General features: G+C 33.8%; 6 protein-coding genes, 1 long non-coding RNA gene and 3 other non-coding genes across 19 annotated transcripts; 3 read left to right on the top strand and 7 right to left on the bottom strand.

Annotated features, from left to right (window-relative positions):
• Nucleotides 1-103: 103 nt before the first annotated feature.
• On the bottom strand, nt 104-1,469 carry AT2G21580 (Ribosomal protein S25 family protein). 2 transcript variants are annotated; one of them, NM_127729.4, is made up of 4 exons: nt 1,319-1,469; nt 1,154-1,228; nt 671-805; nt 104-553 (listed from the first exon to the last, which is right to left on the bottom strand). In NM_127729.4, exons 1-4 carry the CDS (start codon nt 1,319-1,321, stop codon nt 440-442), a joined length of 327 nt encoding a protein of 108 aa, NP_179752.1. In that variant the 5' UTR covers nt 1,322-1,469; the 3' UTR covers nt 104-439. The 2 variants fall into 2 exon arrangements, with proteins under 2 accessions (NP_179752.1, NP_001031390.1); NM_001036313.1 differs by having other exon boundaries at nt 139-553; nt 671-802; nt 1,319-1,397.
• A 482-nt stretch (nt 1,470-1,951) lies between these two features.
• AT2G00710 lies at nt 1,952-2,230 on the bottom strand. The gene is made up of 2 exons (NR_143666.1): nt 2,171-2,230; nt 1,952-2,096 (listed from the first exon to the last, which is right to left on the bottom strand). It is a non-coding gene; the product is annotated as an uncharacterized misc_RNA (transcript).
• A 1,443-nt stretch (nt 2,231-3,673) lies between these two features.
• Nucleotides 3,674-3,757, top strand: AT2G21570. Its single transcript is given in 2 exon segments — nt 3,674-3,710; nt 3,721-3,757. It is a non-coding gene; the product is annotated as a tRNA-Tyr (tRNA).
• Nucleotides 3,758-6,369: 2,612 nt separating this feature from the next.
• Nucleotides 6,370-7,742, top strand: AT2G21560 (nucleolar-like protein). The gene has a single exon (NM_127728.3). It carries the CDS (start codon nt 6,653-6,655, stop codon nt 7,475-7,477), a length of 825 nt encoding a protein of 274 aa, NP_179751.1. The 5' UTR covers nt 6,370-6,652; the 3' UTR covers nt 7,478-7,742.
• A 2-nt stretch (nt 7,743-7,744) lies between these two features.
• Nucleotides 7,745-11,033, bottom strand: AT2G21550 (Bifunctional dihydrofolate reductase/thymidylate synthase; the record flags this gene model as incomplete). 2 transcript variants are annotated; one of them, NM_001335764.1, is made up of 10 exons in its annotated part: nt 7,745-7,835; nt 7,920-8,026; nt 8,103-8,226; nt 8,337-8,469; nt 8,547-8,624; nt 8,696-8,748; nt 9,435-9,500; nt 9,598-9,642; nt 9,729-10,089; nt 10,314-11,033. In NM_001335764.1, 10 exons carry the CDS (start codon nt 10,739-10,741, stop codon nt 7,761-7,763), a joined length of 1,470 nt encoding a protein of 489 aa, NP_001324557.1. The 2 variants fall into 2 exon arrangements, with proteins under 2 accessions (NP_001324557.1, NP_179750.1); NM_127727.1 differs by having other exon boundaries at nt 7,761-7,835; nt 8,538-8,624; nt 10,314-10,741.
• Nucleotides 11,034-13,453: 2,420 nt separating this feature from the next.
• On the top strand, nt 13,454-17,445 carry SFH3 (SEC14-like 3). Of its 6 annotated transcripts, none has more exons than NM_127726.2 (14): nt 13,454-13,613; nt 14,189-14,258; nt 14,341-14,687; nt 14,767-15,033; nt 15,135-15,212; nt 15,314-15,415; nt 15,503-15,552; nt 15,638-15,737; nt 15,822-15,911; nt 15,990-16,007; nt 16,096-16,207; nt 16,409-16,758; nt 16,933-17,004; nt 17,105-17,394. In NM_127726.2, exons 2-14 carry the CDS (start codon nt 14,213-14,215, stop codon nt 17,117-17,119), a joined length of 1,647 nt encoding a protein of 548 aa, NP_565514.1. In that variant the 5' UTR covers nt 13,454-13,613; nt 14,189-14,212; the 3' UTR covers nt 17,120-17,394. The 6 variants fall into 6 exon arrangements, with proteins under 6 accessions (NP_565514.1, NP_001323476.1, NP_001031389.1 ...); NM_001036312.2 differs by having other exon boundaries at nt 13,518-13,796; nt 17,105-17,401; NM_001335761.1 differs by lacking the exon at nt 13,454-13,613 and adding an exon at nt 13,798-13,943 and having other exon boundaries at nt 17,105-17,445.
• AT2G21530 (SMAD/FHA domain-containing protein) lies at nt 17,342-18,698 on the bottom strand. Its single transcript, NM_127725.5, has 5 exons — nt 18,302-18,698; nt 18,142-18,206; nt 17,996-18,056; nt 17,657-17,803; nt 17,342-17,565 (listed from the first exon to the last, which is right to left on the bottom strand). Exons 1-5 carry the CDS (start codon nt 18,576-18,578, stop codon nt 17,486-17,488), a joined length of 630 nt encoding a protein of 209 aa, NP_179748.2. The 5' UTR covers nt 18,579-18,698; the 3' UTR covers nt 17,342-17,485.
• Nucleotides 18,699-18,713: 15 nt separating this feature from the next.
• Nucleotides 18,714-22,431, bottom strand: AT2G21520 (Sec14p-like phosphatidylinositol transfer family protein). Of its 3 annotated transcripts, NM_001124884.3 has the most exons (12): nt 22,396-22,431; nt 21,961-22,114; nt 21,327-21,742; nt 20,986-21,252; nt 20,830-20,907; nt 20,651-20,752; nt 20,513-20,562; nt 20,313-20,412; nt 20,124-20,222; nt 19,922-20,035; nt 19,722-19,851; nt 18,739-19,520 (listed from the first exon to the last, which is right to left on the bottom strand). In NM_001124884.3, exons 2-12 carry the CDS (start codon nt 21,992-21,994, stop codon nt 18,997-18,999), a joined length of 1,914 nt encoding a protein of 637 aa, NP_001118356.1. In that variant the 5' UTR covers nt 21,995-22,114; nt 22,396-22,431; the 3' UTR covers nt 18,739-18,996. The 3 variants fall into 3 exon arrangements, with proteins under 3 accessions (NP_179747.4, NP_001323547.1, NP_001118356.1); NM_127724.7 differs by having other exon boundaries at nt 18,714-19,520; nt 21,327-21,730; nt 21,961-22,431; NM_001335760.1 differs by lacking the exon at nt 22,396-22,431 and having other exon boundaries at nt 18,714-19,520; nt 21,961-22,314.
• Nucleotides 22,432-23,764: 1,333 nt separating this feature from the next.
• AT2G00700 lies at nt 23,765-24,329 on the bottom strand. The gene is made up of 2 exons (NR_143665.1): nt 24,147-24,329; nt 23,765-23,914 (listed from the first exon to the last, which is right to left on the bottom strand). It is a non-coding gene; the product is annotated as an uncharacterized misc_RNA (transcript).
• On the bottom strand, nt 24,047-24,355 carry AT2G07425. The gene has a single exon (NR_140216.1). It is a non-coding gene; the product is annotated as an other RNA (long non-coding RNA).
• Nucleotides 24,356-24,444: the final 89 nt, after the last annotated feature.

Below are 24,444 nucleotides of genomic sequence, written 5' to 3'. Positions count from 1 at the left end.
AGTAGTTTAATAATTTGAAGGCTTGGGTATGTTGGTCTCAAAGATAAAAATGGATTTAAATCCTAAACGAATCAATGATGATATGTTAATGATAAATTGATAAGGATGATGATACAAAGAACTACACGATATGGTGATGATAGTAAATTAGCGCTTCTACATCGAACGGCACACTTTTTTTGTTTACAGACACTTTTTCAACTACGATACGAATTAATACTGATTCCGGTTAAACTCTGAAATTCATATGACTGTTGAGAGGGAAAAAGCAACTCCGATTAAAGAGACAATATCTCAAAACAACATTCTAAAGAGGTTCTGGAGCACAAAGTAACGAGAACCAAAAAAGAACTATAAGAGTTCTGATGATTAATGTATACATCAAAAGACAAAAACCAAGAAAAGAGTCGAGAACCAAACCATTGAAAGGTCACGCTTTTTAGGTGTTGGTGGCACGAGTGTAGATCTGCTGGCTCGAGTGTGCAGAGACCATCCTGATCAAACCTTTTGCCATTAGCTCCCTAATCGCCCTCCTCGCAAGAGACCCATTAATCTGATTTTTAACAATTCACACCATAACAAAGTCAGATACTAACATTTGAATCATGAGGAAGTAACACCAACCATACAGTTTTTAAAAAATGCAACAGAGATAAAAAAGATTGTATACCCTCATACGGTCGGAGAGGATTGATGGAGTGATGAGCTTGAACTTGGGAGCTTCAGTGAGAAGCTTGTCATAAGTGCCTTGATCAAACAACACCATGTTGTTCACCTTCTCCTTTTGCTTTCCCTTGCTCCACTTCTGTTTTGTTTAACAAACATTTCATTGAAAAAAGAAAACAATTAAGCACCAAACACATGAAGAATACAACATAACACACAAAGCAAGACAAAAACTGTATATACATAACCAAAGCTTACGAGAAATGAATCACAGAGACTCAAGTTTCTAGATTTGTATGAAATCAGTGCAAACAGAAACCTAGATTTTCAGCCAATTCATACTAAACCTAGATCAATCTACGAAACCTAATTCAATTTCTCAAAACTTTAGACATAAACGTAGGAATTGGAGCGTCACGTTGCTTCTAAATCGACATTAAAAGTAGCTATACAAGTAGTTTAAAATGGATAATAGAGGAAAACGGACCTTCTTCTTCTGTTTTCCACCTCCAGATTTGGCCGGCTTTGATGACGGTGGTGGAACCTTATCCTTCTTTGGCGCCTGAAAACACACAACATTTCGAAATTAGATTCTCTCTTTAAGAGCAACAAAGCGATACAGATAGACAGATCGAGAGTGAGAGAGAGTAACCATGGTGATTTCGACGGAGTAACGATCGGCGAGCAGAGAAGAGACGAAAGGCAAAGACGAGAGGCTTAAGAGCAGACGACAGTGAGGAAGTTTTGGTTTTGTTATTTATATATTAGGGTTTCTGAGTCTCTCAGCGTTAAGAGGCTTCATTTCTCAGAGAAAGCCCATTAATGTTTTCTTCTTTGTTCAACAAGCCCATTAATGTTTATAAACCCAATATATTTATTAAGCCCAATTAAATTATGGTTTATGAAGAAAATGTGAGAAACGTCGGAAAACTTTAGGACACAATTGAGAGAACTTACGAATAGAAAATACTCTTTTATTATTAATCTGCTTTGTTGATTCACGTTTTCTATGTTTTCTACTTTTTTCTATCTAATTGCAAATGAGTAGTTGAAGATATTTATGTAGCTCCCAAACTAAAAGTATCGAGATAGGTTCTTTATCCTTAAGCTCTATCATACTATAATATCTAGATATTATTGTTGCAAATACAGAGATTTTTCCTAGCATAATATCTAAACATTTTAACTAATAAAATTTCCAAAGTGATAAGTTTCTAAAGTATTTCTAGAAAAAACTCTTAACCATATTATTATTACTTTGTAATCAAACACAAAAGAACAAAAAGAGAACAAATGTATTCTCATTCATTATCACAATACAATCTTAATTGAAAACCAAAAGTTACTGCATTCATGATCGCAGTGGAACGTTTCATTACATTTCCCCGGAAATATTTTGGTCGACTTCATGCATTCCATAGCCTCCACTTCTGCATTTTTCCAAAAATTTAGTTTATTCCATGAATAATTACATTGTGGTATTGTTAAACATGAGAAAACTGACCAGAGATTGAGAGCAGCACTAGGGAGCAATATCAGGAGGTACTCTTGCATTTCGTGTGAGAACTGAGACATACATCTTCTTCGTGTAATATCCAATTTGTGTAAGAACTTAAAAAGCCAAAGCACATCAAATCACCTTCGATATCTTCTCTTGACTTATATTCGACGAGAGAACAATTACATGGACATTTCATCACGTCTACTTTGAATTTATCAAATGCATAATCTAAAAAATGTTTCACCCCTAATATATAATCTTGAGATAAATGTGGTTTGTTTATCCATGACTTATCCATCAAAACCTGAAAAATGATTTGTACACTCTATAAACTTTAGAAATTCACAAAACATACACTAAATTTCAAAACCATTTAGAATCTAGTAATAAATCTATGTAACATGAGAACCAATACTCATTAAGAACCAGACACAGACTAGACTAAAACAAAATTGATGTACCAACATATATGTAGTATCAGAGTTTTAACTATCAAGGTGGATATATACTTTGTTATAAGTGCAGATACATGTTTAACACAAATTAAAATTGTGTTATACATTACAGAGAAACAAAACTAGGATAAAGGAGATGAATAGATGGCTGAAGCTAATCGTAGAATCAATGATTCATCACAAAACTTACCTGATGAGGGACAAATCAATTTGCGTCGAAACCCCAAAGAAAAAAAATAGATATACCTAACTACGTCTGGTTAAAACTTAAGAGGCGTGATGATGATGATCTCAATTTTTTTTTAGGTTACCTCTATTTAAGAAAATAACCCATAAATGTATATATTAACATCAGTTTTTATTATTCACCAAAAAAAAAAAAAAAAAGTTTTTATTGATGTAAAATTTTGAATTATTTTAAAAAGTGATCTTAACAAAAATTAATAGATACATCAGTTATCTAAATGATGTAAATTTCTATTTTCTTTTAATTTTTTTAAAAATTGATACAAACTAATAGAAATGGAATCATTTTATTTAGTTTACTGTAAACATCTGTTAATATATTTTTTTTGATATTTTTTAATCGACAAAGTCCAATCCATAATTAATCTCTATTATGCGTGATAACGCAATTTAGTAGAGTCGAACTTCAGTGGGGAAGGTGAAGTCAAATGGACTTAACCACTTGAGTAAAACAGATCCTTATATCAGTTAATATAATTGATACTAAATAATAAATATTTGTTTTTAAAATATAAATATGTAATTTAAAATAATATCATTTAATTTTGTGATACAATTTAAGTGAATTCATATACACTCATATTTTGGTAATGAATTCATTCGATTTTTTCTAGAAAACTATTGACCTAATTTTAAAAAAAAATGACTTTTGAATGCATTCTGTATCTAAAACTTTTATGTGAATCTTCTTGTATATGGATGAAACCTCCCTATAGTCCCATGAGCTTTACGTCTAGCGTTAAATAGATCTCCTAGCATTATAAGTCTAAATAACGGTTGAATACAATTATGCGTAATGAACATACCGACCTTAGCTCAGTTGGTAGAGCGGAAGACTGTAGTAGTTGCTGTGATCTTTAGGTCGCTGGTTCGATTCCGGCAGGTCGGATTTTTTGTCACGTGACACAAAAATGTTATTTAAAAATTGTTTTTATTTATTTATTGTGCAGTAACTTTCCCTTAGCATGGACACAATTGCTTTCTGGATAAATGAAGTAAAACGCAACGTGTCAGAAAATTATTTCTTTCTTTTACTGAAACTGTTTGTCGTTTTTGGATTATAATTATTTTTTATTAAAGATTTTAGGTATAGTATAGGCAATTATACACATTTACACAGTGTAGATCAGCTTAGTGAAACTGAATCAGCATGCACTCACTGACTCACATGCGATGGCGGAAACAAATGTTATAAAAAACCTCTATGATCAACTTGAGAATTAAATTATGTATTGCGATATACGAATGCGATATTAATTATGAAACTCGATCAGATTCTGGTTCTTTATAGATTTGCCACCAGAAAAGGAGTCACATTTTCTTCTTCTTAGAATAACATTATAACAATAATTTCATCAACTAAATTCATTTGTGAGTTTGTGTGCAGTAAGCTCCATAATCTATAAATCTAAGTTCATATTATAAATAAAAGAAAACAGTCCATAGATTTTAAAGGCCCACATATACATTTTATGTAAAAGAAAGTATTCTCTTGTGCCTCTTGAGGTCCAATCAGGTCTCCATAATAATTTAAATTATGAATCAAATAACACAAAAACGGTATCTGTAGTACAACTCAGATTGTAAATTTCAGGTCCAAAAATATTTTGTGGACAACTCAAATTAATTAGCATCTAAATCGGTTGATAATATGAAATAAAACGTAAACCATTTATGGATAAGTGTGATTTATGTATAAGAACACGTAGACTAGACATATACACTTCATTATTTGCATCGTGTTGATTGAAGCACCGAATGACACGTTACACTTATGAGCAATTATGAAGATGTCTTTATGAAAAAAAGAAGTGGGGCTTTAATTTTTGTTCAAAGTGTATCCAATAACAAAATTAGAATTGAAATGAAACCACATATACATACTTTTGGTTAGAAAGAGACAAGACATAAATAAAGTGAGAAACACATTAACAAAGAGAAGTTGTGGAAGTAGAAGCCATTTCTCAATCTCTTAGTGAAGAAGTAATGGTTTCTTCTATATTTTTAATTATGAATTGGAGAAGTAGCATGTTTTGTGTGGAAATAAGAAAAATGATATAGATTTTATAAGTTTCTTAATATGCGACTAGAATAGTATATATTTTATATCCTAAAGTATTTTTATTTGGCACCATAGACATACTTTGTACCAATCATTCAAGTCCTAAAACCTTTTTGCAACAAAATTCATTTAAATATGGTGATACGCATTACTTTAAGAGATTAATTTGTTGTGATCGAAATCAATGAAACTTTAAATGATGGACATATAAAACTAATGGTGGGCTGCTTTATGACTCGAGTAAATAATTACAAATGGATGAGATAGCTAGTGCTGTAGTGCATGATCTATTTTACCAATGAAACAACAGATGTGATTACTAATTTAATCATAACTTAATGAGACATATCCCACGCATATACGCAAGTATCTATCGCAATTTGCATCTATCTATGTAGAAAGTTTTTAGTCACTTCTACTTGTCAACAATGGTTGCATTTTGCATGCATATAATAACACAACAAAATTACAAATCATTGTAAGTGAGTATATTTCTTTTGTTTCCATAGTTAAAACTATTACATCTTGTTGCTTCTAATATGACTACTAGTCTACTTCTACTTGTAGAGGTAATATCTAATGCCCTTTGCTTAAAATTCATTTTCACTGCAAGGAAATGTAAATAACGCAACCATAAATTGGAGTATTATAATTATAACAAGTGAAGCATGGCTTTTTAACTAACATATTCTTTAGGAACTGCACACTTTCCATGATCAAATAGTATTTATAAGAAAAAGTGAATATGTTACTTGTTTAATTGGCATACTATAACAGAGTGAACCACAATTTTGAATTACCTATTAAAATTATATAATAAATTAATCATAGTACATTTTTAGTTTGACCAAATAAAATAAAATTAACTACACATTTATTTTGCCAAAACAATCGGTTCCAAATCATTAGCTTCTCATCATCTCATTTTTCTTCTTCTTACTGTTTATTAGTGAAAGAGCTAATCTTCTTTAAACTAGATATTTCTCCAACTAATCTTCTTTATTTTGCAATTAAAATATTTGTGTTAATTTTTTAAAAAATAAATATTTTAAAGTTTACTTGTCAAACTTCTGAAAAGTAAATCACTAACCATTACAGCATCTGGTTCGATTGTTTCAACGTTGTTATTTACAAGACAACAAGAGTTATGGTAATGATTTTTGCTTGTTAAAATATAAGCTTTATATTACTAAACTATTATGATTTTGCTTTGATGATACAAATCATATATCTTACATATAAACGTAAATACAATCTTAAAAATACAACAAGACAATGGAGTCTATGGAGTCAAATGAAAATATAAGGACACAAAACTATGATTTTTATTAGATTTTCAGTTCAAGTAGATTCATAATTTAAGGGTGAAAGATGAATTAATTTTTCTGTTTTTGTCAAATAAGAACATAATAACTGTAATCCAATTGAAAAAAGAAATGGTTCGTGGAAAAAGAAAGCAAAGCACTCAGTGACTCTTTATAAATACTCTCATTGCAAAGTTACATTCTTTCAAGCTAACAAAAAACACACAAACAAAGAGAGAGAGAAAAACAGACACACACTCTTCTCTGTTTTTTTTTGCTCCACAAACTTAAAATCAAATTCTCCTTTTTCTCTACAACATCTTTGTTTGATCTTCAAAGAAGATTTAAGCTTGAAGTTACAAAGCTTCTCTCCTTCAGATCCTACTGTTTTAAGTTAATCTTTTTCCCTTCAACGCCAATGGATTCGCTTAGTACTCAGAAGGCTAAACCAAGAAAGATGAAGGTTGTTGTGAAGAAGTCTCGGGCTCAAGTACTCTTAGATTTGTTTTACCGGGTGATCGAGATAACTCTAGTTATAATTACTCTAGCCAAGCTCTGTTACCAACTAGTCATCACGGTAGAGAGCTCTGGTCTCGCAAGTTTTCTCATCAACCGTCACCTTGCTTTCGTCTTGGGGAATACGATAGTCATCACCATAGTCGTCAAGTGTGGGTTCTTTGCGAATCAAGAAACTGATGCACGGAGAAACAGAAACGATTTTTACGACGAGTTTGTTCGGGAGAGCTCAAGAGGAGAACGGAGGTTACACACCGATGTGATATGCAGAGAAAAACAGAGTGAAGTCGAGAGCGTTGCAAAACAAAGCATTGAAGAAAACAGAGCAAAACAGAGCATTGAAGATAAGAGACAAAGCAGAGCAAAACCGAGCATGTCAGAGAACAGGGCAAAACAGAGCACTGAAGAAAAGAGAGAGAAACTTAAAAAGTCTGAGATCAGTGGCAGACAGAGCAGTGGCGATGAGAGTGAGAAGAAGGACATAACTGTGAAGAAACAAAGACAAATCGTTGCTCAAAATCAAGATAGCCCAATGAAGAGTTACGAAAGGAGCCGGTCAGAGAATCACGAGGGCTCGAAGAAGAGTTCTTGTGTACAACTGAAGAGATCAGAGACAGAGAGACCTGCTGATAGAATTGTTTCTGATGATGAGCTACGATACAAAATCGAGTCTTTCATTGCTAGACAGAGGAGGAACCAAAAGGATGAAGAGTTCTGTATTATCTAAAATGTATAAATACTAAAAAGCAAAGAAGAAAAAAAGAAAAACTTTAGTTTATGCAATACCATTCACATATATTTGTGAGTGTTTGTATATATATGGGTAAAAATATTTCAATGCCCGAGCATAAATTGTTGTTTTAGCTTTTCTTTTTTTGGTTTCTTTGTATAATTTTGTTAATCTTATATATTATGAAGTATAAGTTTTCTGTAAATTTGTTTATCTTATAAATGTAATGAAGAAGAAGAAATCTACAATGAGTATATAAGAAGAGTCTTTGTGAAGCAAGTTATATCCTCATGAGTTCCAAATCAGAGGCCTCAAAGTTGTCCATCTTCTTTTTCTCAGGGTTGATTTTCAAAATCTGTTTTTACCGTTAATACATTAGAGACACACAAGTTATATTGTTTCCTGATTTGAGAGAGAGCAAAATATATTTAGTACTTACCGGGAAGGGTTTAGGGGAGATTTGAAGCTGTTTTTGTATAGCCTTGACGTGAGCTTTGTTAATATAGGCTTGTCCAATCACATGGATGAAATCACCAGCTCCAAGATCTGTCAAGACAAGAAACCATACAAAGGTTTCAACTCTTTTACTTTAGACTCAAGAGCTAATAAAATGTGTACATACCGCAAACATGAGCGATGATGCATGTCAAAAGAGAGTATGTAGCGATACTGAAAGGAATCCCGATACTCGCTTCGGTTGAGCTTTGGTATATTTGACAAGAAACTTCACCATTTGCCACATAGAACTGGCAACAACAACCAAAAACCAAATCATTTTCAGTTTTGTATATCTTGAAACGTTGAAATGATTTTACAATGGAAATGTAACAAGTTTCAAGATGAAAAACGTGCTAACCTGTGTGAACGTATGACAAGGAGATACCGACAACTTGAAATCTAATGGATTACAAGCGGCAAGCATGATCCTTTGATCATGAGGATTGTTCTTTATTTTGTTTATAACATCAGAGAGCTGACTGAATTCTTGACTGGTAAAATGTAAAACCAATCAGTCAAAAGAGGCACAGCATATGAGACAAACATCCAAAGAAGAGACATCACAAACCTAGCATCACAATGTTTCCAGTGAAGTCCATGCAAGAATGGGTTGTCTCCATCTTCTTCGGTGGCATTCACTCCGAAACTGGAACATAGGCATGGATGTGAGTTTTGTATAAGTAAAAGTGCATTTTAAATTCTAAAGTTTGTGCTTGCCTGTCAAGATATTCTTTTGCCTCATCGGTGTCCCATATATGACTACCGTTTTCCTGAAAGAACATATGAGATATAATCTATATATACATTTTTGCAGCCATTTTGTGAAATAAATCATCAAGTTGGGACTTATTTACAGTAGCTGCCACTGACATTTAATAATTATTTTTGATAATTAGAAAGTAAATCTTCGAATTAAATATTTGACATTTAACTATCTTCCCAAAATCTCTCCACATTAACTACACAATTAGTTACTAAAATAAAACTTCCAAAATATTTAATATCATTTAAACACTACAAAATTATCATTTTTGATATTGCTTTTTTCATGACTATAACAATTCGATTATAAGCATCAAACTGCAGAAATATTTGATAGCAGTTAATTACTACAAAATTACAAAATATTTATACAATGATTTATAAACATATCATAAATAAAATCAACATTAATAAAATAAATAGGTTTTTACGAGACGAGTTTGACAGGACATTATTTAATAACAATTGTAAACTTTAAAATAAAAATATTTTATATATAGATACAATTTGCAAACTTTTATATATATTAAAAAATTAATTGTCTCCGCGGTGTACCGCGGGTTAAAATCTAGTATGTTACATTCTCGGTTTTTTATCAATATATCAAACAAAGAAAACATATCTTTAACCCAAGAATTTTGGGCATGATCATTGTCATTTACTGTGTAGTAGCACAGGTCTCTCTTGGTTTTACCTTGGGATTGTTTGAACCACTGATAAGTTGTAGTATTTCCTCTACAACACCAAGCCAGAATATTTTCTGAAAGGCAACGGGTACAAAAACCGACAAAATTTATCTCTGTGATCAAATAAAGGTGAACTACTTTGATAAGAGATGTGAATAAAAGAAGACATGCCTTGGTCGTGAGAAGCGGGAAAGTCTTGCGCAGATTGAACCGCATCTGTAAATGAACCAAATCAAGAACAAAGAACATGTAAGCTCAATTAAAGGAGAAAGATACTAACAAAGATTGAGTGTAGCTCTCACCTGACAGCCAAATTTAGAAAGAGTACTATTGTCATTCATGTCTCCACTAGATATAATGTTTTGAACAAGATTCAAGTAACCAAACTCCTCATGCCTCTCGAAAACCATCTTAGGCAAAAACGAGTACTCCTTCAAATCTGACTCAGCAACACTTTTCTTTTCACCGGAGCCAACAATGGCATCTTTTCTTCGGACATAAGTGTTGAAACTATACCGAATTCCATTTTCCACAACTGGAAATGATGAGTACCACGGACGGTACAGAGAAGTATCCACTCTCGGTGCAAATGCGTCACATGGCACGCTTATATCGATTTCGGTTAGGTGGATAGCATCACAGATGGATGCATTCATATAATTCCTGTAGAGAAACCACAACAATTAATCATTCTCTCATTCACAGTACTAAACTTCAACCATCTAACTTAAGGCCTTAAAAGAACTTCAATCATTGTACCATCAATCAAATCAAGACATCAAACCTCAAGGTCTAAAGTCTCAAACATCGCATGACACGCTTATATCAAGACATAAACATGTGTTTTTAGAAAAAGAACAAAACCCTTGTGGAAAGAAGATGCAAACCTTAACAACTCGCCGCCTCCTATGACAAAGACCTTCTCAATGGACAAGGAATAGGGCTCAGTGGCTAGAAGTTCAAGAGCCGATTCCATGCTACTAGACACCAGTACATTCTCATCAATGGCAATGTTGTGGCAGCTAGACTTTGTCAAGACAATATTGAGCCGACCAGGAAGAGGACGAATCTCTAGAGGAGTAGATTCCCATGATTTTCTTCCCATTATAGTCGCGTTCCTCTTCGTGGGATCGGATGTCCTAGTTGTAACATCTTGGAAAAACTGATACTCTGAAGGTAGATCCCAAGGAAGTTTCATGTCCATACCAAGACCCATGTCTCTTGTCGCCGCTATTACAACTTGGTAACTCCTCCTCCTTGTTACTGAAACTGCGCTTTGGCCATTGTTACATATAGTTTCACCAGTAGAAGCCATATTCTGAAACTTAAAAATCAACCAAGAATCCAATGAGCTGATAAAAAGACACAACAACTGCAAGTAATGGAGTTTTCTTGAAATCTAGAAAGATCCTGTAATAAGCTTTTTATGATCGATCAACTGCAAAATCTATGAGCGATTAGAATTATGCAATAAAGGAATCTTGGATGGATCAAAAACTGGAATCAAAGGAAAAACTAAAATAGTCAACGTATAGGAGGAGGAAGGAAATAATGTATCTAAAGTTAGCTTAAACAGTCTTGAAACTTGTGTATACATTAAAAAAAAAACTTGAATTAGAAGTAACATTCTCTGAAGAGTAACAATGGACCTTCCTCGAAAAGTCGGCAAAATAATTTTAAAATGAAATTAATAATGCAATCTTTACAAGTCAATTCCATCTAACATAAGATTAAAGAATGACTAGTGGTGTGGAATGGTCCATATGGATTTACAAGCTAAACAAATTTATGTTAAAATTTGGACCAATTTTTTGACAAATCCCACTAGATTTTTATGTAAGAAGTGAATTTTGTTTACTAACACCATGATTTATAAATCAACTTTTGGTTGAAAAAATGCAATTTCATGGAGATGCAAGTGGAATAATTAAGTTCAAGTTGATTCTTTAACCAAAATAAAAAAGGAAGTTAAAGTTGATTACACATGCATATGAATCTGATTTTTTAAAAATTAAACATTCTCCTATCAGTAAGTCAGGACCTATACATACTACGCAGTCGTAAATGCTTCAGCAGCAGCAGACTCAAGTAGGACCATTACATGACTTTATTCACGTAAAATCCAAATATCAATTATATGAGTGAGGAAAAAAAAATAGTAATAATTATATCAGTGAGGACACTAGCTTGTCTTTTTTCCGAGTAGTCGATGCCGGAGAAGTAATGTATCCTTCTTCATAGCCATCGGAATCGCCGTAGCAGCAAAAGTAGCCATCGACAAATAAAGAAGGCTGCGAAATCAGAAAGTAAATTGACTGTTGGAGTAGAGTGAATCAAACCAAAATAATCACTTTATTTGGGCCGTGACTGGGCCTTTCAATGTTAGTGACACTTAGAAAAAGTATGAGGCCGAGATAGCCTCACATTTTAGGCCCAAGGTTTGGTAAGTTAACCCTTAAATAGTGTGACTGTATGCAATTAATAGTGCAAGGTAAATTATCTACATATACATTTTTCAGCCATTTTGTGAAATAAATCCTGTATTTGAGACTTATTTACTATTGCTGCCACTGGATTTTAATGTTTGTTTTTGATAATTAGAAAAAAAATCTTCGAATTAAATATTTGACATTTAACAATCTTCCCTAAATCTCTCCATATTAACTACACGATTAGTTACTAAAATAAAACTTCCAAAATATTTAATATCATTAAATTACTACAAAATTATCATTTTTGATATTGCTTTTCTCCATGACTATAACAATTCGATTATAATCATCAAACCGCAGAGATATTTGATAGCATTTAATTACTACAAAATTACAAAATATTTAGACAATAATTCATAAACATATCATAAATAAGATCAACATTAATAAAATAAATAGTTTTTTACGGACGGGTTGGCGGGACGAGTTTGACAGGAAGTTACTTAATAACCATTGTAAACTATATTTTATAAATAAATACAATTTACAAACTTTTATATATATTAACTTTGAAAAATAAATTGTTCTCGCGGTGTACCGCGGGTTAAAATCTATTTTAACTTTGATTAGTGGAGCAACCACATAAAAGTATTTGTTGACCTGATTTTACCAAGGTTAATTTTTCTTAATTTATTTCTCGAAATTGAGAAATTTTTAGTATTATTTTACAAAAATGTTACTTTATTTAACAAACGAGAATACACAATATTTTTTTGAAATAAGTAGTCTAGTCTTATCATTAATGTGAATATTAAAAAGTCAATTAATATTGGGAGCTGGAAGCTTGGGGTCATTCATGATGGTCGGTCGGTCCATATATCAAAATTTAAATGAGACAGTTTATTGTATTTCGCTGGAAGAAATAAATGATACTACTAACTTGTTGACACTAAAAAAAATAAAAATGAAAATTAATGATAACTGTTTTAATTTTATCAATTTCTCTTAATTTTATTTATTTGAGAAAGCCAAAAGCCATCAGCCATGCCGTTCATAATTATATTGTCGGAAATAAAAAATTTAGTTAACAATTTCAAAGTAAGAAAACCAGCTCTCTTCCTAATCATTAATTTTCTTTTTTAGAGTCATAAAGAAAAAAATACAGCATGATTCTAATTTTCATTTACATTCTCTCTTTTTAAGTCCTTACATAAGTTTGTTTGTTTATCATTTAAAATTACTGTTATAAATGTATTATATAACATATCAAAATATATATCTTTGTCTAATATTTTTTTTTTATGTCCAGTATATATATTAATTAGAGTTAGTGAAATAGTATTAACTTCAAAAATATTAATAAAAGCTATTTAAAAAGAGAAGAAAATCTATTCATTTAAGAAACCGAATTACTAGTAGTTCATAATTTATTTAATTTTTTTGACAGTTACTATTAGTTCATAATTATTGTAAAATATTATTTAGGGTGGAAAACTAAATTGGGTACCATTAGGAAAATAAAAACATTTGAAAACAGTAGTAATAATGTTTTCTCTTCCATTTACAAATATCTTACCAGAAAAACGGCAAAACACGCGCCTTTCTTCTTCTCCCTACAAAAATGGCTTCTTCTCTTTCTCTTTCTCTTACCAGGGACAAGTTACAATGTAAATAAAGGTCAAACCTTTTTTCCAATAAAACCCTTTTAATGGATTGTGCTAAAACTCTCTCTCTCTTTGGATTTTCAAAACAAAGGTAAAACCTTTTTGTCAATATCCTTATAAGCTTTCTCTCTCTTTTAGATTTGTTTCTCTGAGGTTTCGCATTCTAAATCTGGAGCCGTCCTTTTTTTGGGGGGGTAAGAGAGAACCAAAGAGAAGTATATACACCTCTCTTTCTCCCTTCTTTCTCCTTTCCTTAGCTTTTGATCCTTATTAGGTAAAAATCAAGAACCTTCTTCTCTATAACTTTTTCTTCTTCATTTGTTTCCTCCACCAACCTCAATCGCTAAATGTTTGAATATTCCGATTGTTTCCAACCTCCCTGATTGATTATTTCAATTTTCTGTTTCTTATAACAAAAAATGTGGGTTTGATTCTTATTCAGATGATCTTGAATCTCTGTTTTAGTCCTCAAGATTTCTCTGTTTGATCAAATGTCTAAATGGGTGTCTCTAGTTCTTGTTTTTATCGATTGATTGTTTTCCAAGGAAACTCTCTTGTAAAACTGAAACCTTTTGTTTATTTGCATCTCTTGATGAAATTAGATTGGATTCTGCTGTATAATCTATGGATTTTAACCTGTATTTATGTGTGTTTATGTGACAACAGAAATCTTAAATCCAGACTTTAACCATGACGGATACAATGTCTGCTCATATGGATCGACATAATAAGCTTGGTAAGGAGGAATCTTTCTGCAATGGAGGAGACTCTTTTTGTAGCAAAGATTCTGAAATCTAAGTTTTTTTTTTGTTTTGCAGATTATGACGGCTCAGAGGATGAAAAGAAAACAAAGCTTTGTTCCCTCAAGAAGAAAGCAATCAATGCCTCCAACAAATTCAAACACTCCTTCACCAAGAGAACTCGAAGGAACAGCCGAGTCATGTCTGTCTCTATTGTTGACGATATTGATCTTGAAGAGCTTCAAGCTGTTGACGCTTTCCGTCAAGCTCTTATCCTAGACGAGCTTCTCCCTTCCAAACACGATGATCATCACATGATGCTGAGGTTTCTGAGGGCAAGGAAGTTTGATCTTGAGAAAGCAAAGCAAATGTGGACTGATATGATCCATTGGAGGAAAGAGTTTGGTGTTGACACAATCATGGAGGTCCTAAACATTTTAAGATCATCTTCTTTTTCTTCTCCTTTAATTAAAGTCTGATCCTTTTTACTTCTTCTTTCAAAAGGACTTTGATTTCAAGGAGATTGATGAAGTCCTCAAGTACTACCCTCAAGGTTACCATGGTGTTGACAAAGATGGAAGGCCTGTTTACATTGAGAGGCTAGGCCAAGTTGATGCCACAAAGCTGATGCAAGTCACTACCATCGATAGGTATGTCAAGTACCATGTGAGAGAGTTTGAGAAGACTTTCAATATCAAATTACCAGCTTGTTCCATTGCTGCCAAGAAGCATATTGATCAGAGCACCACCATCTTGGATGTGCAAGGCGTGGTATGCACTCTAATCTCTAGCCACATTTGTTTTGGTTATACAGATCAAAGAGAAAGAGAGAATGAGTGAGTGATTCTTCTGGTATTGTTTTGGATTTCTAGGGGTTGAAGAGCTTCAGTAAGGCTGCAAGGGATCTTCTTCAGCGTATCCAGAAGATCGATAGCGATAACTACCCTGAGGTTACTATGTTGTTTTCTTAATGGTTTTGAAATAGTTTGTAATTATCTCTATCAAGTTAAAATGGCACTAAGAATTGTTTTTGTGTTTATGGATCATATAGACATTGAACCGTATGTTCATTATCAACGCTGGTAGTGGATTCAGGCTTCTGTGGAGCACTGTGAAATCTTTCCTTGACCCAAAGACCACCGCAAAGATTCACGTAAGCTTTTTTTCTGTTTTGTGTCACTTCAAAGATCCAAACTTTAAGGTCTACGGTTGTCCGAAATCTCATGTCCCTCATGTACAGGTTCTTGGCAACAAATACCAAAGCAAGCTGCTTGAGATTATCGACTCCAAGTAAGAGAGTAACAGAGCTCCATAACTCTGCATTTTAGCTGCAAATTCGTAATCTGAAAACTATCTGTTCTTTATTTGTGTTTAGTGAACTTCCTGAGTTCTTGGGTGGTAACTGCACTTGTGCAGACAAAGGTGGATGTATGCGTTCTGACAAAGGTCCATGGAACGACCCTGACATCTTCAAGGTAATTTGTAGGATAAGTAGAGAATCTTCGAAAACCGTTTAACGAAACGATGAACTGAGAAGCTGAATCTTGAACTATATACAGATGGTTCAGAACGGAGAAGGAAAGTGCCCAAGGAAGACTTTGTCAAACATTGAAGAGAAGACAATCTCAGTGGACGAGAACACAACAATGGTAAAAGCAAAATACAAAAATATCTTTGATCTTTAAAATTTACAGTAATATCTAACATTCTCATATTTTTGCTTGAAGAAATCTGATTCCTTTGCGGTGAGTTTCTCTCTTTTGTCAATAATAAAGGTTACTTCTTTAGCTCTCTCTTTCTCTGTATGACTGATTTTGAAAATCCTATTGGCAGAAGAACAAATTCGATGCAGAGAACACAAAATTCATACCGATGATTGACAAAACTGTGAATGCTTCTACATGGCCTACAAATCTCCACAAGTCAAACTATCCTGAACCTGAAGGTACACTACATTGAAACATTGACACTACACTAAATTTATTCGTGTTTTCACGTTTTGAAAACATGATTCTTTTTTTTATTACCATTCCAAACATTCATCATAGTTTCATGTCTTTGAAAAGAGATTCTGCTATTATACTATACCGCTACACTCTTCAACAAGAATACCACTTATTACCTAAATGTGTTCTTGCCGTCGCAGATTTATACTCTGCCGTGAAGCCATCGCAGAGGAGAGGAGGAGAAGGTTATTTATTCGGGGGAGTGATGTCTTTGGTGATGGGGTTAATGACTGTGGTGAGGCTAACGAAGAACATGCCAAGGAAGCTCACTGAGGCTGCCATTTACGGTGGTGAAGTGGACAAAGCAGAGACTACAATGGTGTCAAACCAAGAGTATATGTCGATGGTGAAGAGAATGGCCGAGTTGGAGGAGAAATGTAGGTCTTTGGACAATCAGCCTGCAGCGTTCTCGCCAGAGAAAGAACAGATTCTCACCGCTGCTCTCAGCCGTGTCGACGAGCTAGAGCTTCAGTTGGCTCAGACCAAAAAGGTACAAAGTTAAACAGCCTCCATAACTAGTTTCTTATTTTAGAGTTTAGAAGTTTGAATTTAGACTATTTTGTTCATTTATAAAAGTTAAAAGCTATTTTAATTCTTTTGATCTAAAATTTAGACCATTTTCATAATCCTGTTATAAATCAATTTTATTTTGTTGAAAATTCAGACGCTGGAGGAAACCATGGCAACGCAGCATGTGATAATGGCTTATATCGACAAGAAGAAAAAGAAGAAGAAGGTAACAACAAACTAACACATTTTAAAACACTCTTTTTCAAGATTTATTCGTACTTGATTTTGTTTACGTATTTATATGTTTTTTTTGTTTTTGTTTTCAGTTCTTTGGATTCTGAAAGACTTGATAATGCCTCAAGACTTTGAAGAAACCTGGAAAAATATATATAAATCCATATTTATTATATATATAAACATAAATATTATTCGTGAAGAGTTTTTACAGATAAAAATGTGGGAAATTTTCTTTCTGTAAATGTTTTGTTGTTTGTCCCTCTGGAAATATCTGAAAGCTTATGTTTACCACTTATCAATTCTTTCACACCTAATTTGTAACGTACCAAAAACAAAAATATATATGTTATAATATTATATAAAAAGCTATTGTTCATATATATATAAATCAACAATGTTGTAAAACAACTTAGAATTTCAACAAAAACCGGTTAATTGCAAGCAAAGATAAGCAATTCTCGGGTTTTGTGTTACTCTGTAGTTGGTTTCTCTATGGATTCTTCACTATCTTGGAGCTTGAAAACACGGAAAATTGCTAGATTTGTATCTCCTGCAAGTCACACAAAGAGTTTAACCTCATTGATCGGTCCATCACATTCACAGAGAGAGAGATGGAAAATCATGCGAAAAGATTGGTGTACCAAAGGTGATTCGTGTTCCGGGAAAGGCAGGAGCAGCAACACCAGGAATTAGACGTTTGTCTTCGATGAATGTACCGTTGGTGCTGTTCATATCCGTCACAAGAAGGTTCTTTTCATTCGTATTGATTGTCGCATGGACTCCTGACACTGAGGTTAAAAGACTAGGAGTGTTGGATTCTGATCCAAACTAAAGCAATAAACCATCTACAATCGAAAATCTAGTACCGAATCCGAACCTAAACCCGAAACCAAAACTATATCAAATTGATTCATATTAAAACCAAATTCACTTTGATTACAAATTCAAGAAAACCGAAAACCACAAGAACAGAGAAATACCGGTGGCAACAGGAATCACGACGTCAGCCTTTTCCGGTAGCCGTCCGATGGTAACTTGGCCCTGCTCAATACCCATTTTTGTGATCTTAGCAAAAACTAAAAACTCATCAAAATCAATCAATCTAGTGGAATGTATAGTTTCTTACAGAGGAGATCTCAAAAGGAGCAGGCATTGCCACTTTGTAACCAATGTGTCTTGTGTCTCCATCGCCTATAAGTTTTCAGGCAAAAAGACTTTCAAGACTCAAAAAGATTAAAGAAGCTCATTGATATTAAACCTAGAGAAACAAAAAAATAGCCTCTGACCAACTGGTTTGAGAAGCCACCGTTCTCCTCCGGAAGTTGGGGATTGATTCTCATCCAAGGAGGCGCGTGTTGTTCTCACCACCGGTGCATGACTTCTTGGTTTCTTCGCAATGAAGCTAATATTACTGATCTGCTCATTCTCTCTCAAGCAGTTTACTGAAACAGCTCCATTTAGGTTGTTTCTATTACTGTTTCCATAGAAACAGAAAAGTGATGATGATGATGATGATGATGAAAACTTAACTCGAGAGCACAATTGGGATATTGTTATCTCCATTTTCTCTTCATAAAAACTGATTGATCTTACAAAAACAAAATATGAAGTAAAGAAAAATGCAAAAACTTTTGAGATACGTTAAGAGATAATCACTATATGGGATATGTGGCTACAATATCTTGTATCTGGATAAAAACAAAATCCTAAAAAAAAACAGAATCCTGATTAATAATTTCGATACTCTTTTTTCGTTTTGCATTAACAAGTTTACAGTTACAGATTTTTTTATGATTATAAAAATAAAACATATAATATAAAGTGGCTCATAATCACAGAAGGAAACAGAGCTCTCTGTATTAGCTTTAACATCAAATCAGATATAAGAGTTTTTGTTTTGTTTTGTTGTTTATACTTAAGAACAGCGAATTACGAAAGAGGGAGATTTTGATGCCTGGTGCTGGTTTTTCTTGGCTTTGCTTCAGAAGCAAAAGAGATGTTTCTTCTTCTTCTTCTTCATCTTCTGGAACTGAGCTTCTTCTTGACGATCAATGTAAGCAAGTAACTCTTCCTGTCTCATCAAAGCTTCGTAAAGGGCCTTTTTAGTAGCTATGAGCTCTGCTTCAAGTGCGTCTACTCTGCAGACGGCTGCGTTTAACAGTTCTTCTTTCTCGTATGGCATCTCATTTGGCTTTGATTGGAGCGTTCCGATTTTACCTTCCAGCTCTGTCAGTTTCTTCGTCACACAGTTTAGTAGATCAGTTTCCGTGAGGTCTGGTACAGGAGAAGGAGGACGACACTCCTCTTTAACTCCTTCACCGTTAGAACCAAGTTCTATTGCGTTTCCTTGGGTTTCTGCTGGGGAAGAAGTAGTAGTCGCTGGAAGTTTCTTTGTTACAGTGCGGAAGAATGTGAAAACCGCCATCAAGAATGCCATGAACATTACTAGGACTCGAGCCTTGATGCCTTCATGATCTTTTGGAACGGTGGGAGACATTAAAGCTCCTGAAGGAAACAGATAAGAGTTAAGATCACCAAACAAAGAAAGACCAAAAAAACTCTGTTTTTATAACCAACTCCAAAACAATCCTAATAAGAAAATAAATCCTATGTAAACAAGGATTAGGTTAAATTCTTTTCCTTCAGTATTTGGTTCTAAACCGGAGCCTACTGGTACGTAAAGCATATAGCAGCTAACTAACTAACCTCTTGAGGCAACTCTCTGGATGGCGGGTTTCACCTTCCAGGTGGCGTCAACGGCTTTGTCCACCATAGGTACATACTCGTCATAACCCGGAAAACTACCAGCCAAGCTTGTTTCACCAGCTATCTTTGCCTGCAAAGCCTCAGGATAAACATCTACTACTTCCCCAACTAGAAGATAGAAAGAAAGAGAAAAAAGTTACCTCCTCACGAACAGGTGTCAAGCGGAGATGAGAGAAACTCTTTATAGCCTTCGGAGAACCGATATCTTCAGCGTCAGATCCTGACTCTGCAGTGGATGTGTCACTTCCCTTTATCTATGTTTATGACAGAGCAGAGTTTAGGCACAATATGGTCAGCCACAAGTTAAAGATTGACTAGTTATAGGATTTAATAACTACGTACCCATGTATATGAAGGTTTTGCATAAGCAATGACTTTCCCTTCGCTGTTCAACACTTTCACCACCTGCCTCGCTCGATGTGCTCCTCCATGAAGCACCATCTGAAATAATGAGAAGAAAACCAAATGTCTCAGATTCCAACTTGGATGATACAAATAGAATCCAAAAAGAGATTAGTCTAAGTAAATGACCTTCACAATTTCCGGGTTTTTCCAAGGTCCCTTGTCAGAAAGCATGCAACCGCCTTGATCTGCGCAAGTACATGCACCTCCCAAGAACTCAGGCAACTCGCTATAAAAAAGTGCAGACCATTTTGAACATAAGCAAAAACAAAAAAACGTGCAGCTTTCGATAGAACAGATCAAATAAGGGTGGGTCAAGGTTCACATACTTGACATCAATGACTTCAAGCAATTTGCTTAGATACTTGTATCCGAGTACCTACATAAACAATAGAATAGTCCATATTGAATTCTATATAATCAAAGACAAGACTTTTAAATAGAGATATAACTTAGATCTCTCATACATGAATTTTAGCAGATGTCTTAGGGTCAAGAAAGCTCTTGACAGTGTTCCAGAGTAGCCTAAATCCAGGCCCTGCATTGATAATAAACATTTGGTGGAGAGTCTGCATGAAATACCACAAAGCCAAGATTAGCATTTGATACCTGAGATCAAGTATTAGAAGCTCCAATTAACTAATACCTCAGGATAATTGTCTCCATCAATCTTTTGTAATCGTGTGATAAGATCTCGAGCAGACTTGTTAAAGTTTTTCAATCCCTGAATATGAAGTTATATAAACACATGAGAAAAAAACTCATTTCACAACTAATATCATGAACTGTAGAAAATACTTACCACTCCTTGAACATCAAGAATAGTTGTACTTGAATCAATATGCCTCTTTGCAGAAATAGTGCAGGAAGGAAACTTGATCATAAAGCTCCTCTCAAACTCCTTTACATGATATCTTACATATCGATCCATGCTTGTAACTTGCATGAGTCTGTTAGGATCAACTTTCCCTAGCCTTTCAATGTAAATAGGTCTACCTTCTTTGTCAACACCGTGATAACATTGTGGGTAATGTTTCAAAACTTCATTAATCTCTTCGAAATCAAAATCCTAACGAGAGAAATAAAACGTTACAAAAACAGACAACAATGGTTTAAACTACTATCTTCTATTTAATAGCATACCTGAATAATAGTGTCAGTACCAAACTCTTTCCTCCATTGAATCATATCAGCCCACATTTGTTTAGCTTTCTCAACATCAAATTTCCTCGCTTTCAAGAACCTCAACATCATATGATAATCATCGTGTCTATCAGGAAGCAACTCGTCCATTAACAACGACTGTCGAAACGCATCAACAGCTTGTAGCTCCTCGACATCCCTCACATCCTCAATGGATACAGAACTCACTCGACCATCACTTTTTCTTCTTCCGCTCTTTTTCTTAAGAGAATGCTTGAACTTAGTAGAGGCATTAATGGCTTTCTTTTTCAAGGAACCGATTCTTGTTCTCCTCTCATCCTCTGAATTCTCAAAATCTGACTTTCTTTCCTTTTTCTCATCACTGCTCAAGAATCCCTCAAAACCTGTAGTGAAAGCTGTTTTGATTTGATGAGACACATTAAAAATTATCTAAAGCAATACACATTATTTAACCAGCTCAACAACATATATTGAAGACACGAGAAAGCAAAGAGACACAATTTTTAGATTCTCATTATTATATTAGACACAATTCCAAGTTTAAGCTACAGTAAACCTAGAAAAAAGCTAACCCAGAAGCAAGAACATTACAAAGAAGATTGAGATCTCTTACATGGTCTTGCAAATCGATCAAGTGGACCTGACATGTTAAATTCCTTTCGACTAAATATCGAAAAAATATTGTGATTCTTTGGATCTTTCCCAAATCTTTCGAGAAGATGGCTGATCCACGAATCCAAAAAAAAAAAAAAAAAAAACCTTTTTTTCTTGTTGAGAATCTATCTACTTCTCACATTTACATGAAACCCAGAAAAATCGCTAAAAAAATTTGAAGGAGAGAGAGAGAGAGAAAGGGGAAACAAATTGAGAGACAAAAGTGGGATTAGAATTCGGACCGAACTTTCTCAGTTTCTTCTCACCTAAACTGCCTCTCGAATTTAATTATTTTTTAATAGTAGTAGATTTTTGTTATAGAGAAGTTTGTATTTGCACCGCTATTTAATGAGACCCCAACTGTTACATTCGTTTTTATCTGTGAGCCCCACACTTTATTTTCTTTCAATCTACCCCCCAAATTGACGGTGGTACAGTATTTTGTGTCAGGAATTTTTAATGTTTTGGAAATTAAATTACACCTAGAACAAAAATATCATGTTACTTTCATTCTTCATATTATAGTGTGTGACAAAACAAAAAATATGAAAGTCTCCCACATTTAGTGAATAATGTGTGATATCGAGTATTGCATTTGATATATATTAAAACTTGGTTTACGGAAATTGAGGTTAATTCTGTCACTAGAACTAGTTTTTGATCAAATATGCAAAAAGAAGCATAATTATGGGGTGTGAATTTGGAGTAATATTAAAAGTAGTTAAATAAGGAGAAACCGAGAAAGTGCAGAGATAGTTGGTCCTCGTCATCATCAACAAAGGAAGATCGGACGGTCATTAATGGCCGTAGGTAAAACTTTTAACGGATCTATGGACAGTAGACCTGTATACCTGTAAGATTTTTATAACAAAATTCAACTGAGAGAATTCCGCCAACTAAACGACAAACACTATTTAATTGCTTTTGTTTTTTTTGTTGGAAAAAAAAGAAGAGAAACGTCAAAACAGGAGGTGGAAAATGAAATATTCTTTACAATATGACCCCACTTAATTTTGGATATTTTATTATAACTATTGTCAATTTAGATTTCAACAATTTTTTGCAAATGTTATTTCGGAAAATTTTACTCCACTTTGATTAATCACATAGGTTAGTGACTTAAGATGATTTTTATTTGATTTTTTGAAATACAGATTTGAAAAATGTATATAGCTTGTTTTAAATGACCATGATTGTTAGTTTTGAGTTTTGACAATTAGAAGATGTTGTGTAGCAAAATGTGAATTATTAATTAAAATAGGGAGCAAAGTGTAGTTTCTCTCATTGCCCGTACCGTGGGACCCATACAACACGTGGCGGATAGCGGAGGATGATAACAAGATTAGAAGAAAAATCAATTAAATACGGAGCAATTAAAGGGAGGGTCAACGGTCGTTAGGCCTTCCCATTTCTAGTTCGAATATATTTATTACTTAATTTGTTTTACTTTCACAATATATATCCATTTTTATATTACAGAAATCAACAGATAGTGAATTTTGACAAAAGAAAATTAGACAAGTTTCATTAATTGAATCTGAACAGCACGAAATATTGACTTTCGGTTTAGACTTCGTAATGATCAGTTGTGTTATGATTGGTTAGTACGTTCGTTCTGGTAGTAGAATTTTTAATCAATCATTGCTCTAATCATTTTTCAACATAACCACACTATATTTTATTTCAATACAATAATGTAACCCACAAAATGCATCCAGTTGGACAAAAAATAGTAATTACATTCTAGATCAAGTCTTGAAAATCAGAATTTGTCTTGCTAAATAATCAAAAAGAAGCCCAGAATTTGTCTTGCTAAATAATCCACCGTTGGAACTCTGTACGGTCTGATCTTGGACCGTTCTCGGTTTCTACTTGAGCAACACACCTCGCACCTGCGTTTCCTCGCATTTCGCCTGCAAGAACCACAACATTTAAATGATCATTTTCTGAAATGAATTTTGAGTAAACTAATCCAGTTGGTTGAAACAAAACCAGGCCAAAAAATCAAATTTTCAGGTTAAATCGACAAATCGTAGTTGCTGAATATACATGCACAAACAGAACCGGACAAACAAATATGATTTTACAAAAAGGAGGTTCATCACTAAAGCATATGATAAAATGAGCAAAGCAGTGACTTCTTACATTACCCGCAGTTTCAGCTTCTTCATCAGCTTTCTATGCATCAGCCTCTTGTTGAAACTTCTAGATCACGTTATGGTAATAAGTATGATTTGCAGAGGAGTAAGAAACCGAACAATTAAGATGAATGATCGCATGCAGCTTTTCAAACAAACAATACTGCAAGTAGGTTTGATAGTTAACCGGTGAGTCTGGTTTAACTCTGCTACTTTCTTGGTTTTCTCTGTACTCATCTGACTCGAAGTTCTCTGTGTCATCTTGAGAATAATGTTTGCACTGCGTGAAAAAATTGAGTAAATGA

This window comes from Arabidopsis thaliana, chromosome 2, assembly GCF_000001735.4.
Source record: "Arabidopsis thaliana chromosome 2, partial sequence".
Taxonomy (NCBI): domain Eukaryota; kingdom Viridiplantae; phylum Streptophyta; class Magnoliopsida; order Brassicales; family Brassicaceae; genus Arabidopsis; species Arabidopsis thaliana.
The sequence above is the reverse complement of the archived record's forward strand: the minus strand, read 5'-3'. Positions and strand labels throughout refer to the sequence as shown.